General features: G+C 39.0%; 1 protein-coding gene across 9 annotated transcripts in view; it reads left to right on the top strand.

Moving 5' to 3' along the window:
- The window catches only part of LOC140377613 (teneurin-3), a 470,016-nt gene that overhangs the window by 432,394 nt on the left and 23,786 nt on the right, over nt 1-13,836 (top strand). For all 9 annotated transcript variants that reach the window (XM_072463087.1, XM_072463086.1, XM_072463085.1 and 6 more), the window contains 2 exons: nt 1,210-1,314; nt 5,464-5,594. In XM_072463087.1, coding sequence (XP_072319188.1) covers nt 1,210-1,314; nt 5,464-5,594 — 236 coding nt within the window. The remainder of the gene's footprint in view (nt 1-1,209; nt 1,315-5,463; nt 5,595-13,836) is intronic.

Below are 13,836 nucleotides of genomic sequence, written 5' to 3'. Positions count from 1 at the left end.
TATTAGTTTTACCCTACTGATGATGTGTTGTTGCCAGAGTAACACTCACGTTCTGAATCTCCTCGATCAGTGACGTGGCTCTGAGAATCTTCTCTGCTGTTTTTTAAGTCAATAAATCATCTCCACACTCTTCCGTTTAGTCACGATCAGTACGACTGTGTGGCTATTAGTATCTCTGAGAAAACGTTCCAGTTTATTATTATTGACCTGCGTAAGTCCCTCTGTTGTCAGTAGATGGCACAAAACCTCAGTCAGCGCCGTGGGAAACAGCAGAGATCCAAATATGAATGTAGTCCTAAAATTTAGCCTGTTTAAAGGCTGATAACAGTATAAATAATGCATGATATTTGTATAAGTTCTATTCTCCTTCCTTTTTAGAAAATAATCATATGTTATATTCATGGGCTTTAAAGGTTGAATGGACGATTTTTTTGGCCCAAATCTAAGTCTTATTTCCTCGTGGCGTGGACTGCCGATTAGTCCTGCCACGTATCAATCATAAAACGCACCTACCGCTCACCTGCAGCCGCATGCGGTTCGTTCCCACGTTTCTGCGTGTCTAAGCGCATTGATCTATGATCTATCATTATATAGTTCCCTCAGTGTACGGGACAAAATGAAGACGGAGAAAGACTGTTTTAGCTGTCTCATAAGAGACGGAAATCTACGAGAGACAAGAGATGCGATGCGATCCGTCGCGCTAATAAACAAACGCACGTGTGTGTTGTATCAGTCCGCACGGGGGAGTGCGTATGCGCACTTCCGCCTGCGTTCTCTAATTGCCGAAAAATCGTCCATTGCGCCTTTAACTTCCTGTTTATAGGTGACATTTTGAAGACTTTTGTCGATGAAAAAGAGAATATTATGGTGCTAATTTTTCCATCGCTCTGAGACCCTTGGATTGGGAGATATTTTCACAGAAATCCAAATAAATGTTCCAATCTCCAAAACACAGACGGTGCAATAATCCTGTTCTAAAAATATCTCCCAGTTTAAGTCGGTTCAGTCTGTTTGGCTGAGCTTGTTCATAACAGCCCAAAATAAACTTCAATTCACTTTTTCAACAATACATTTTGACAAAAGTGAAATGCTAGCTTCTCTCATTGTCCCGGTGCAGACATTTAAAAGGGTCAACATGAGGGCTTTGTTTGGGCCTTTGGTTTTGTTTCCTTTGTATTTATTCATATTTCGATTGCATTTTTTTCACAGACCAACTTCGGAACAGTTATTCAGTGGGGAACGACCATTCGCTCCGGGTCATCTACGCCAACGGGATGGACAGTCACTACCAGACCGAGCCGCACATACTCGCAGGTACGTGACCACCAACACGAAACAAATACATCTACATCAGGCTGTACATTATAACTATTTGTACTTCTTAGCATATTGGTTATTGCTTCATTTGAATACTTATGTGCAAAGAGTAAACTGCACAAAACGGGAGTCCACTGCTTTCTTTGTGGTTAAACGGGGCTGTAGGTGTTTGTAGTCAATTTAAATGACATATTTGTAGGAAAATGACCCCAATCACCCCTACATATCAGCCCAAAAGTATCCGCAGAGCTTATCGAGCATCAGTCCCTCTGTATCATAAGCAATCACCATCAGCCATGAAAAATAAAATGGAATAAATGTTTATCTGCTTTCGAGTTAGAATGGTATTTAAAACTTGTTTCCGTGTTCAGCGTTTTTGTTTTAAAATAAAAATGAAATTAAGTATGTACATTATTTACACAGTAGTAGTAGTAGTAGTAGTGGCTAGGACTGGGAATCCCTCTCGATACAAGGCTGATACGATAATCGTTATATTGCTCACGATATTCTGTTTTTAAAAATCCAACTACATTTCAACAACAGTAGCTTCCTTTCTCTAAACAACTATGAACACTATTGTAGTGCTACACAACATTATTTGTTGTAATATACCAAATATATATATATATATATATATATATATTAAATATATATATATATATATATATATTTATATATATATATATATCGATACAGAAGCCCACAATATTGTATCACGTTTCAGTATTTTGATAGTAGTTATAGTAGTAGAGCAGCAGCAGTAGTTCATGAGTCTATACAAACAAACTTGTCACACCACTTTTAAAAGCTAGAAATGTACAATTCATCAATTTTTCAGGTAAATATTTGTAAATAGTTATGGTCTTTTTATCTTCTCTACCTTCACAAAACACCTTCGGAGGCCCAATCTGATCAAGGTTTTGTCAAACGCAGATAAACTTTGAATGAAATTGCATTTTTGTGTCTCGTCATATCTTTACACAGATCTGTGACAATGGTTCTGTTTGACAAAGGAAAATCTATATCTATTGTATTGTTTACTGGCTGTCTACACGTTTGAGCTGCTATGAAAAACTCACATTACATTTTACCTTGTTCTAAATAGTGCTGTATTCAGGGCTTTATTTCTTTTTGTGCTTTATCCTTGGTCTTTCAGACGGTGTAAAAATAAAAATATGGTGGGTTCAGTAAAGGACATTTTCTATCCTTGGTTAATCTTGTTTTGTATCAGGTTTGATCCCTGACTTCGTCCTGGTTTAGTACTTGGTCTTGATTTAATCCCATTGTACATGATTTACATTTGTCTGGTTTAGTATCCTGGTTTAGTCCCAGTATTCCAGGTCTAGTTTACTGATTGGTTTAGAATTAGTTTAGTCCTGGTTCAGCCTTACTTCAAGTTCAATCTGATTTTAGTCCTTTTAGTCGACTCCTTGGTTAAATCCTGGTTTTGTCTTGATTTGGCTCTGATTTAATCCTGAATTAGTCTTGATTTGGCTCTGGTTTAATCCTGGTTTAGTCTTGATTTGGCTCTGGTTTAATCCTAGTTAAGTCTTGATTTGGCTCTGGTTTAATCCTAGTTAAGTCTTGATTTGGCTCTGGTTTAATACTGGTTTAGTCTTGATTTGGCTCTGGTTTAATCCTGGTTTAGTCTTGATTTGACTCTGGTTTAATCCTGGTTTAGTCTTGATTTGGCTCTGGTTTAATCCTGGTTTAGTCTTGATTTGGCTCTGGTTTAATCCTGTTTTAGTCCTGGTTCAGAAAAAGTTTAATACGGTTTATGTTTTTGTCAAGGTTCAGACTTGGTTACGACCTGATCTTGTCGTGCTGTACTCCTTGGTTAATCCTGGTTCAAACCTGGTTTCGCCCTGGTTTCGCCCTGGTTTAATCCTGTTTCAGTTCAACTCTGGTTCAGTCCTGGCTCAGCCTTGGTTAATTCCTGGTTTAGTCAAGACTAAACCAGGAATTTGGCTCTGGTTTAATCCTAGTTTAGTCTTGATTTAGCGCTGGTTAAATCCTAGTTAAGTCTTGATTTGGCTCTGGTTTAATACCAGGACTGAACCAAGGTTCAGTCCTGGTTTAGCCTTGGTTTGGTCCTGGTTTAGCCTTGGTTTGGTCCTGGTTTAGGTTTAGCCTTGGTTTGGTCCTGGTTTAGCCTTGGTTTGGTCCTGGTTTAGGTTTAGCCTTGGTTTGGTCCTGGTTTAGCCTTGGTTTGGTCCTGGTTTAGCCTTGGTTCGGCCCTGGTTTAGCCTTGGTTTGGTCCTGGTTTAGCCTTGGTTTGGTCCTGGTCTTTGGTTCACTCCTGGTTTAGCCTTAGCTTGGTCCTGGTTTAGCCTTGGTTTGGTCCTGGTCTTTGTTTCACTCCTGGTTTAGCCTTGGTTCGGTCCTGGTTTAGCCTTGGTTTAGTCCTGGTTTAGCCTTGGTTCAGTCCTGGTTTAGCCTTGGTTCAGCTTTCCTGACTTTAACTTCTTGTCAGTCCGCTAAAGACTCTGTCCCTTCTGCCTCTGCTCTCGTCTCATTGTCGTGCCTTGAAATGCAGTATGGAGGGGTGGATTGTGCTGTTCATAGTTGTGCTGATTGTGACGTGGATTGCTCGAGACAGGAGTGTCGTGTGCTGTTTGGCGTCGCTCGGCAGATCTCATTTGTTCAGGTAAATACCATGCGACGGCTCCATTTGTGCCCAGGTTTAACATGTGCTTCCATTATGTTCTGTTCTACACGCCACCGTCGGCCCAAACGCACTGTTCACGGACACTTTGTCATATTAGACACAACACACTGGAAGGTTTAGGTGTAGAACTAAGAGGTGTAGAACTAAGAGATGTAGAACTAAAGAGGTGTAGCACTAAAGAGGTGTAGAATAAGAGGTGTAGAACTAAAGAGGTGTAGAACTAAAGAGGTGTAGAACTAAAGAGGTGTAGAACTAACGAGGTGTAGAACTAAAGAGGTGTAGAACTAAAGAGGTGTAGAACTAAGAGGTGTAGAACTAAAGAGGGACAAGCTCGATTAAGCGTTTGAATTGACTGAACTGAGATTCTGTTACTGTACCGTTTTTAAAAGATTAGGCAGTCTTTCTGTACTTCTGGGATGAAACCTAGTTTAGTCTTGGTTTAGCGCTGCTTTTGCCCTGGTTTATTTTTAATCTTGTCTTGCTGTACTCCTTGATTTATTCTCAGTTTAGTCTCTGTTTGGCCCTGGTTTATTCCTGGTTTAATCCTGGTTTATTCCTGGTTTATTCCTGGTTTAATCCTGGGTTTAATCCTGGTTTAATCCTGGTTTAATCCTGGTTTAATTCTGGTTTAATCCTGGTTTATTCCTGGTGTATTCCTGGTTTATTCCTGGTTTAATCCTGGTTTATTCCTGGTGTATTCCTGGTGTATCCCTGGTCTAATCCTGGTTTAGTCCTGGTTCAGTCTTGGTTTACCCTGTTTAAGTCCTGGTTATGTATGTAAATTTAGTTCTGGTCTAGTTTAGCTGTAATAAGTAATAATTGACTACTCAGCCATAATGTTTTTGATTAGTTGACTATTCGAATTATTATTTATATTGTACATATGAATTTTAAGATAAATATTTAATCTGAAGAATGTTAAAAACGTGCTTTAGACTTAGATAGAGAATGTGAATGATTAAAGTTACAAAAGGTTATTCTTTGTTTGTCATTTTGAGTATGTGTAATGTATTTGGATATTAATTTTTCAGTCTGTAAGCCAGAATCAATTCAATTTAGTTGTTATTATTAATAATAGTTTGTGGTCATTATGAAACTGTTAAGTCAGATTGTGTCCTGTTTATGTGATTTCTTTAGTATTGATACTTGTTCTTTTGAGTATCTGCCGTTGATACTAGTTTTAGTATTGATTACTATTTGATTTTTGATACTTTTACAGATCTATTTATGAGTTTATGGAACGTTAGAAATCTCTCAGATAAAGAAACGTCATTGGTTTGCTGAGACAATAAGTAGAATTGCAGCTGTATAAACGTCCTAACATCCCCTGACCTTTACAAGTCTTTACAGAAGCTTCACTTTGCCCTTATTCCACTGGAGCTGTCGCCCTATTAGACCCCCGTAAACACCTTGTCCACCGCATTTGATTTAGCTCGTCCATGAAAATCCCTCATCTGTTTTCTCCATCGGCTTTGCAGGTGCAGCTAATCCCACCGTGGCCCGACGAAACATGACGCTGCCCGGGGAGAACGGACAGAACCTGGTGGAGTGGAGGTTCAGGAAGGAGCAGAACCGAGGCAAGGTGGTCGTGTTCGGACGGAAACTCAGGGTAAGACCAAAGAGAGCACATCTGCCACTGTCGTTTTCGGGTTCACTGCGAAGACATGACATCTGCACGACTTTGATTCTGAACTCCACTCATGGTTTGAATAGCATGAGGATGTTGGGGTTATTTTTGGAGTGGTTTGATGTTGGTTTAGTTTCAGTTTCATTATTTCGTAGCGGTGATCAAGAGGTAATCAAGTCTTCGTCTTCTGAGAGTTCAAACTTCACTGTGATTGGTTGAATCCACCTGTCACTCACTATGAAATGTTTCTTCAAGTTGAAAAGTGTACATGAATGCTCACACCAGCCAGAAAACAACTCTGGTCTAAAGTTGCGGGTCCGACTTCCCCACTTGATGAAACTCAGTTGATTCGTCAACTTATCTTAAAGGACAAATATTATGTTTGGTTGTATTGTTATCTGCCTTTAAACATGCTTTTGAGTACCGTACATTTACTTTGGCATTTCATGTTTTAGAGCAACTACAAAAAAGTTCAATAAAAAAAAATAAAAAAAGGAGTTCCATGTCTGAGCCTTCACCCATGCAAGAAACTGAGCTTAAGACTCCATCTACTGGCAGCAGGGGGAATGACATGTTTGAGAGAAAAAAATCTTGACTTGCTTCTGCCTCGCTACTGGAGCTATGCAGTCGTACTGATCGCGACTATACGGGAGAAATGCTCAGAACGAGTCTGCCAATGATTTATGGACTTAAAAACAACAGAGAAGCTTCTCAGAGTCATGTCACCGATCAAGAACATGAAACACATCGGGGAAATTCTGAATGACGCTCGGAGGGAGAGGACATTCTAACCAGGACTCACTAAACTAGTGTGAATAAAGATGCTACTGAACAATGTTAAAACAGGGTTAAAGGAGAGAGTCTATTCAGCATAGTGTCCTTTAAACATTTGAGCTCTTTGACGAACCTTTTCTACATTTAGAGTTTTACTGTCCATATCATAAAGGGCACGGCACTTTGTCTAAGTATTTACAGGTGTAACGTTAGCTAGCTAAAGTAATAATTGGAAAGACTAGCAACAACAAATCTTGCTGTTCGCTCTATTAAACAGCTGCATAGTCACAAAATCAAGTTTTATGACTGAAGAAAATATTTGTCATAAAACTGATGATGAAAATATTTTAGTTGCTGTAATTTTTCATCAAAATGGCTCTTATAAATAAAACAGAAAACAGAGAATGTGTTAGGAAAAAGAGTTTCCAAAATGCCTAGATCTGTACGTCACTATAGTGTAACATAATACAATTGGACAGCGTTTCAGGTATTTGTGTCCTAAACCTCTTTTATTTTATTTGGAGTGAGCCGGTCTCTGGTGAGAAGCTGTTAGAAATGAACGAGGTGTGAGCAGGAAAAGCCAGTGTCCTCAGTAGAACCAAAAATGTGTCGGCTCAAAAAAACCACACAATTTCCCCATGGTTATTTGTCATTAGGGAAAACAAAAGTTATCACCTGACATTCACAAACCAAAATGTAGTGAGAAATCTCAGGAAAATGATGCAAAACTGCTTAAATACAGCTTTTTCTTGCACTTTCTTTCGCTTAACATTATCATTAGGACTGAAATTTCCCTTGACTAAAACAGTTTCTGAACCTTTTGGAGAATAGACAAATGTCTGAACTCTTTATGAAGCTGAGACTCTGTAGTTTTGGCCTCTGATGTCTGACTCACTCTAATTAAAAGTGGACATACAGAGGAAAATCCGATCTCAACCCCGCCTGGGTTATTTTTTGTAAATATAAATAGTAGTCAAGCTTTTGTTGGAGAAATGGACTGACAGACTCTAGTTTAGTTTGGTTGAGTCTTAAAAATAAGTTAAAGTTTTTTTTTGTTTAAAAAAGCAATAAAGAAAGAAAAAGTCAAAGTTTTTCTACAATCAACTGACCTCCATCAAATAATGCAGATTTAAAGTGGCTTTACCTGTTAATGTGTTTGAGCATAATTTGTGTCATTCCAGTACATATATGTTGTAAAATCAGCTCTCAAGGGCAAAATGAGACCTCTGTGTGCTCTCTGCATCTGATTGTAGAGTGTTTTCGTGGGGTTTTTTTTAGAGCGTTTTCGTGTGTTGTGAGCTTGTTAGTTGTTGTTAGTTTTACCGTGACAGCAAAACTGGTTGTGAAAAGCACTTATAAACTCATCTCGATGGATGATTAGGATGTAGAAAAAGAGAGGAAAACCTTTGGACCGTTGAAAACTGTTTAAAATGTTCTGTTTGAATAAATAAATAGTCTAAAGAGTTCTGTTTCTTACGTTTCTAAGTGGCCACGCAATTGTTCATAAATATAACATTCAAAATATCTTTCCAACTTTCATTCATAATTGTTTTTCCTATTGTTCTAATTTTGCAAGGCTGTTTAATCGCTGCTTAAAGTGAGGAAAGTGGTTGTTAAAGTGCGTCCGTGTTCTGGTCCTGGTGTGATTTATGGGCCGCAGACTGTGGGCCGCTCCAGTGCAGTCACTCTGATCATAAATTCAGGCAAAGCTCCGAACTGAGGAAACAATTATAACACGCGGAACAAGTGTTTCCAGAAGTAACTCCCCAAAATGATAAGGGTCATTGGGCTCATGTCCCAGAATGCAACAGTTTTCCAAGGCGCGATTAGGCTGTCAGGATTCCCAGCGCAGCGGAAACAGGAAACAGGACTCTAGAGTACTTTTAGTTCAGTTCAAGCTTTGTAACACACAAAATAAATGTCTGATGGTTTACATTAAATCAGTGTATTTTATAGAAACTTTTAAGTTGTGTAAAAGCTCAATATTTTTGAAACTTTTTGACAGACAAGACATAAAAAAGAGTTCAAATAAACTGTAACCAACTGCACCCTGAACACGTGAAATGTCCTGCTTAACAGTTTATCAAACACAGGTATTTATATTCACTGAACCCACCAGATTATATTGCATATATTATATATATTTACTACAAATGTAAAAAGTATTCTTTCGCTTTTGCATACTGTACTGATTTCAACACGGCGACAGAAGTCTGTACCCCTGTAGCGCCTCTGTCGGGGACTTGTTTTCATACCCATTAGCAGCTAAAGGTGAGGGACAATGATTTGCCTGCACCGTTTGAATATTACATGAAGCTTTGTGAGGGACCTAATGGTGTAAAAACTGTCACCGCTCTTCCTCTAGGGGGGTCTGTCCATGTACTCTCCCTAACGAACGCCGCAGCACGAGGGGTCCTGCCATAATGAGATGGGGAAAGCTATGTGTTTGCAGGAAAAATAAATATCATGCATATCCAGAATGTGGTCCAGTAGTATTTGTGTATTTGTGCTCACGGTGCTGTCTGGTTTGTGCCACGCCGAGCTGATAATGATGATGAGGTGAGTGTAAGGCCAGAGGAACGCAGCTGAACCCTCCGCCTGACAACATGCTACATGCTAATGCGCGCGCGAGGAGCTAATTTAGCAGCTGAGTGCATTGTAATGTAATGCTGGAATAGACAAATGTGGAGGTCCAAAATGGTGCTAAAAACTTAAATCAAGTAGAGAAAAAAGCACAGAGATATTTCCCTCCACAAAAGTCTGTATTTCTGCTTAAATAGGCCAAAGTTTGTCCGTCAGTGCCGCCATGTTTCTTTCGGTTTGTTCAGACGCTTCAAACCACAATGCTGCTCTGTTATTGGTCCACACAGCGGTTCAGACCCAATCAAAGTCACATGCATCAGCGGGAGACAAACAAAATGGACTGTCATGTGTCTGTGAATTCATTTTGTAGCCTCCATAATAGAAAAAAAGGATAAAATGATAATTCTCCAATCTTCTCGTATAAATCTTGTGTCTAATCAGGTTTTACTTGTACTAGCCCAATGTACTACAGGCTTTTCAGTAACTTTAAAATCTGGTCCAATGTAAATTCACTTTTTTGTTACACTCAATAATACATAACTTGTTAATTTTACTGAAAATTGTATTTACATTGCACCAGATTTTAAAGCATGTGAAAAGCGTGTGGTATTTGAGACTGGTACGAGTAAACAATTCTCCTGATTAGACCAATGGAAAAGACCAGCACGAGATGGGGAAATATGACCAGCTCGTTGCATAAATGTCCACTTTTCCAAAGCCGACAGACAAAACCGTGAGGCGTTACACACAGATTTGACCCTGACGACAGGCGCTTTTAAAAAAAAACGTGACTCAAACTGAGAGAGTGCTCAAGTAATGGTCTCAAATGAACCGAAGTGGTTGAAATATTTTAACGCCACCAAACCTTGAAAGGAAAACGCCGAAACAGTTTTGTTCCATTGGTCTGACGTCGTCAAGGACATGAAGCGGGGAAATAGTAGAGTGATTGTGTTCCTAAATTGGTGAATTGTCTGTTGCTGAGTGAAAAGTAATGGCGCTGTAAGTGGAGAGTTGTTATTAAAGATAATAGTCATCTTGTAATGTTTTTGTTGCCACGCGTTTTCGACTCGCATCTCAGTCCTGTCGCAGTTTTTATCGATTCAAAACAAAAACAAAACATTTTATTACCATTGTTTAACGTGCTCATGGAAGATTCGTCATCACACTGTAAAAGGCAGTAGAATGAATCATGAACAGTCCTAGTTTTTCCTACTTTGGTGAAGTTATTATTGCAGTATGTGACAAATAGACACAATTTTTTATTCACAGTCAGATATTTGTGTATTTTACGCTTACATTTTGGAGGGAATTTTGTGTATTTGTGCATTGATGACAAAGAAACAGATTTAGACATTGATGAATACTAAAATAATATTTGATTTCTTCCCCCGTTTTCTTTGTTTTGCTTATGCTTTTGCTTTTATTTTACCCCCCCTGTAAAAAAATGATAATACTAAAATACCAATTTCATACAATAAACAACCCTAAACATTTATGTTTTTTGATGAAAACTCCACTAGGGCTGTGTTCAAAATATCGATACGGCGATATATCGCCACGGACTCCGTATCGATACGCGTATCGATACTGAGTCACAGTATTGATATTTTTTTTATTTAAAAAAAAAAAAAAAATTACGATTTTTGTGGCCCGTAGGCTTTAAACGAGGTGAAATAGTACTTTTGATCTGCTGTTTGTGCTGCGCTCCTTTCTCGAGAAGGAGCTGTGGACCTGATCAGAAGCTGATCTGTGTAGAAGATGCTGCTGCAGCATGTTCAGACCAGGCCAATTGTTTGGCAAGAAGCATGCAATACTTTACTAGAATGTGTTCCTTATATTTCTATTTGAATCAGTTGGATAAGTTATTAGAGCAGAATGGATTTATAAATAAGTGCTTTGTGGATAAACATGAAATTTCATACATTTTCTTATTCAGAGTAAAAACATTACCCATTTGGTACATTTTTAAGACCCTTTTTTCAAAAATGTATCGGGATACATATCGGAATGAGGGAATTGTATCGGAATATAGTAATAATATAAGTATCGGGATACGTATCGTATCGTGACCCCTGTATCGGGATACGTATCGTATCGCAAGGGTCTTGGCAATACCCAGCCCTAAACTCCACGACCAAAATAAATATAAAATGTAAAATAGATTAATCTCCACTTAATCTGAACTCCATTAGGTGGCTTTGAGATAAAAAAAAAAAAGTTTTACAGAACACAGCAACACCAACTTTTAACTTTTTAACCAATCGTTTCTTCACAAACTGCCGCTTCATTGAAGTAAAAATATAATATTTACATGTATCATCCCACTAAAGAAAGTATAAATTAGAAAACCTTTAAATTGCTCTTCAAAATCTCTGCCCGTCACTTCAGCCGAGACGTTCCCGTTCATTTAATTACATCTGCAGTCCTCGCCCTTTGGGAAATCTGGCACTTGTTGGCTGTGCCTCTCATTCGTCTCCTATATCGTTTCCACTCCGAGCATTCAGCTGCACAAACGCTCCGTCCCCGCCGCTCGGAGTCAAACTGGGAGCGTGTGCACAGATTGGTTTGAGCCTCGATCTGCAAGTGTCTGCCAATGCGTCTGCGCGCCAACTGGAGGCGAGCCACAGTCGCAACATCGCCATCTATGCAAACTTTAGCTGCCTCCGTGACTCTGCACACGATGGAGCAGAAGTGGACGGTAATGACTCCGATTTAGTCAAATCATTATTCTCAGAGTAGTTTTAATCACAGCATCTTGTACTTGAGTGAGGATGGGATGATTAAACAATTTTGTCATAATCGTTCGTGGTACTTTCATATTGTATAGTTGTGATAATCGGCAACAAAGGTAATTTACCCCCAGATTGTGCCAGATAAAAGCGTCTTATCTGTGAGTGAGGTTGTTGTCACTTAAAAAAAAGTCAAAAGTCAAAAAAAGGTTATCAATTACTTATTACTTATTAATAATATTTAAATTATAGTTATTAACTAAATGGGTGCACGGTGGCAAAGGCGGTTAGCGCTCTTGCCTCCCAAGAAGGAGATCATGGGTTCGATTCCCGGACCAGACCAACATCACATGATCTCTCTGGGTGGAGTCTGCATGTTCTCCCCGTGTTACCGTGGGTTCTCTCCGGGTTCTCCGGCTTCCTCCCACCGTCCAAAGACATGCATGTGTTAGGCAAAATTGGTGACTCTAAATTGGCCCTAGTGAATGAATGTGAGCGTGAACTGTCTGTAATGTCTATGTCTCTGTGTTAGCCCTGCGACAAGTTGGCCACTGTCCAGGGTGTACCCCGCCTAAGGCCCGAAGTCACTGGGATAGGCTCCAGTCACCCGCGACCCCAAAAGGGAACAAGCGGTAGAAAATGGATGGATGGAACATTGATTACATTTTTAGACTGTTATCTATTTTAATTACCATGATATTATCATTAATTGCAATTATTTTGGCCCTGCTACTCTTACTTTAAAAATGGAAATACCCTCAGCGAACTGGATTTCCGAACCTCAAAAGGAGGAAGAATGTAGCATATTTAAAGGCGTTGTACCCTTTTTTTCATATAATAAAGTCAAATCTGATTTGTGTGTTTACAAATATTTTCAAAGCTCCTAAGGTCAAAATTACACCACTGTATGCTGTCTGCATCTAATTATTGCGTTTAATGGTGCGTTCCAGTCAGATTTGAGTTTTGAGTTCCGAAAGATAAACGCCCAACAGCTTCAACACGCATGCTAATGTTGCTAACGCTAATGTAAACAAATGCAAAAATGTACCCTCAAACATTGTTTTTATGAATTGAAAATGTAATAACTATGTTCAGGTCAATAAATTAACTCAAATGGACCCACATTATGGCATATTTGAACACTTTCCATGTTTCTGCTGTTGTAATATACGTCCAACATGCCAGTTGTTGTTAGCTTTACCACGACCGCAAAACTCGCTCTGGCGTCCGAAAGCAGAGAAAAGCGCTTTTAGACCCAGACACTCAGAATGTATCAGCTTTTGATCAATGTACACCGCTGTTTAAAATAAATCTGTTTTTCACCCTTTTTAAAACGGCAAAAATCTTTTAGTTTCCAGCTCTTCGGCACATAATTAATATTCACCTTCATGAAAGTTTGGGTGCATGCACAGCTTTAGCACAGCTTTAGCACAGCTTTTTCAGATGGCGAAGTGAAACTGGAGCAAACAGCCGAAGCTCAGTCAATCGGGGAGTTCTCCTTTCAGCTCTAGATGTCTAGGTTCACGATGGATAAAACATTTGTATTTGTACTTATTTTGTACTTGCAACATTCTGATTTGTTCAAAAACTGTGCTCTCACAAGGGACTAAATTTGCTAGTTTACAAGAACAAAGTCGGTTATACTAGCTTTAAGCATTTGCCACTTAAGAAAATAATAAGTCTTCTGAGTACCTCCCGATCTAAAACAAACCAGATCTAAAAAAATGAATATTCTAGATCTAAACTAGAGCAAAATTAGGTCTAAAGCAGGACTACACAATTACAATACAAGTTCTAAACCAGGATTTCTAAGGAGGACAAAAAAGTGGATTCAATTGACTCTAATTTCAGCAAATGTTTGAAAAGCAGAGAAATCCACGTACTCATGCCACAGTTTGAAAGAGAAAAAAAAGGATGTTGCAAACTCAATTCTCCTCACAACCGAGCCAACTGGACCAAAGCCACAGTCTGAAAATGTCCATCTCTGCTCCTTCACCTCCTGCTCATTCATAAACAAGACTTTTGAACCGTTTCCAGCAGGACTCTTAACTTTAATGAAACCCAAACAATTGATGATCTAACGTGTCATTTTCCCCCCTCCCCTAGTCTGTTAATATAACTTTAGCGCTCGAGCCTTG

Source organism: Eucyclogobius newberryi, unplaced genomic scaffold (assembly GCF_026437365.1).
Source record: "Eucyclogobius newberryi isolate DKJ021-1_F unplaced genomic scaffold, fEucNew1.0.hap1 SCAF_4, whole genome shotgun sequence".
Lineage (NCBI taxonomy): Eukaryota > Metazoa > Chordata > Actinopteri > Gobiiformes > Gobiidae > Eucyclogobius > Eucyclogobius newberryi.
The sequence above is the reverse complement of the archived record's forward strand: the minus strand, read 5'-3'. Positions and strand labels throughout refer to the sequence as shown.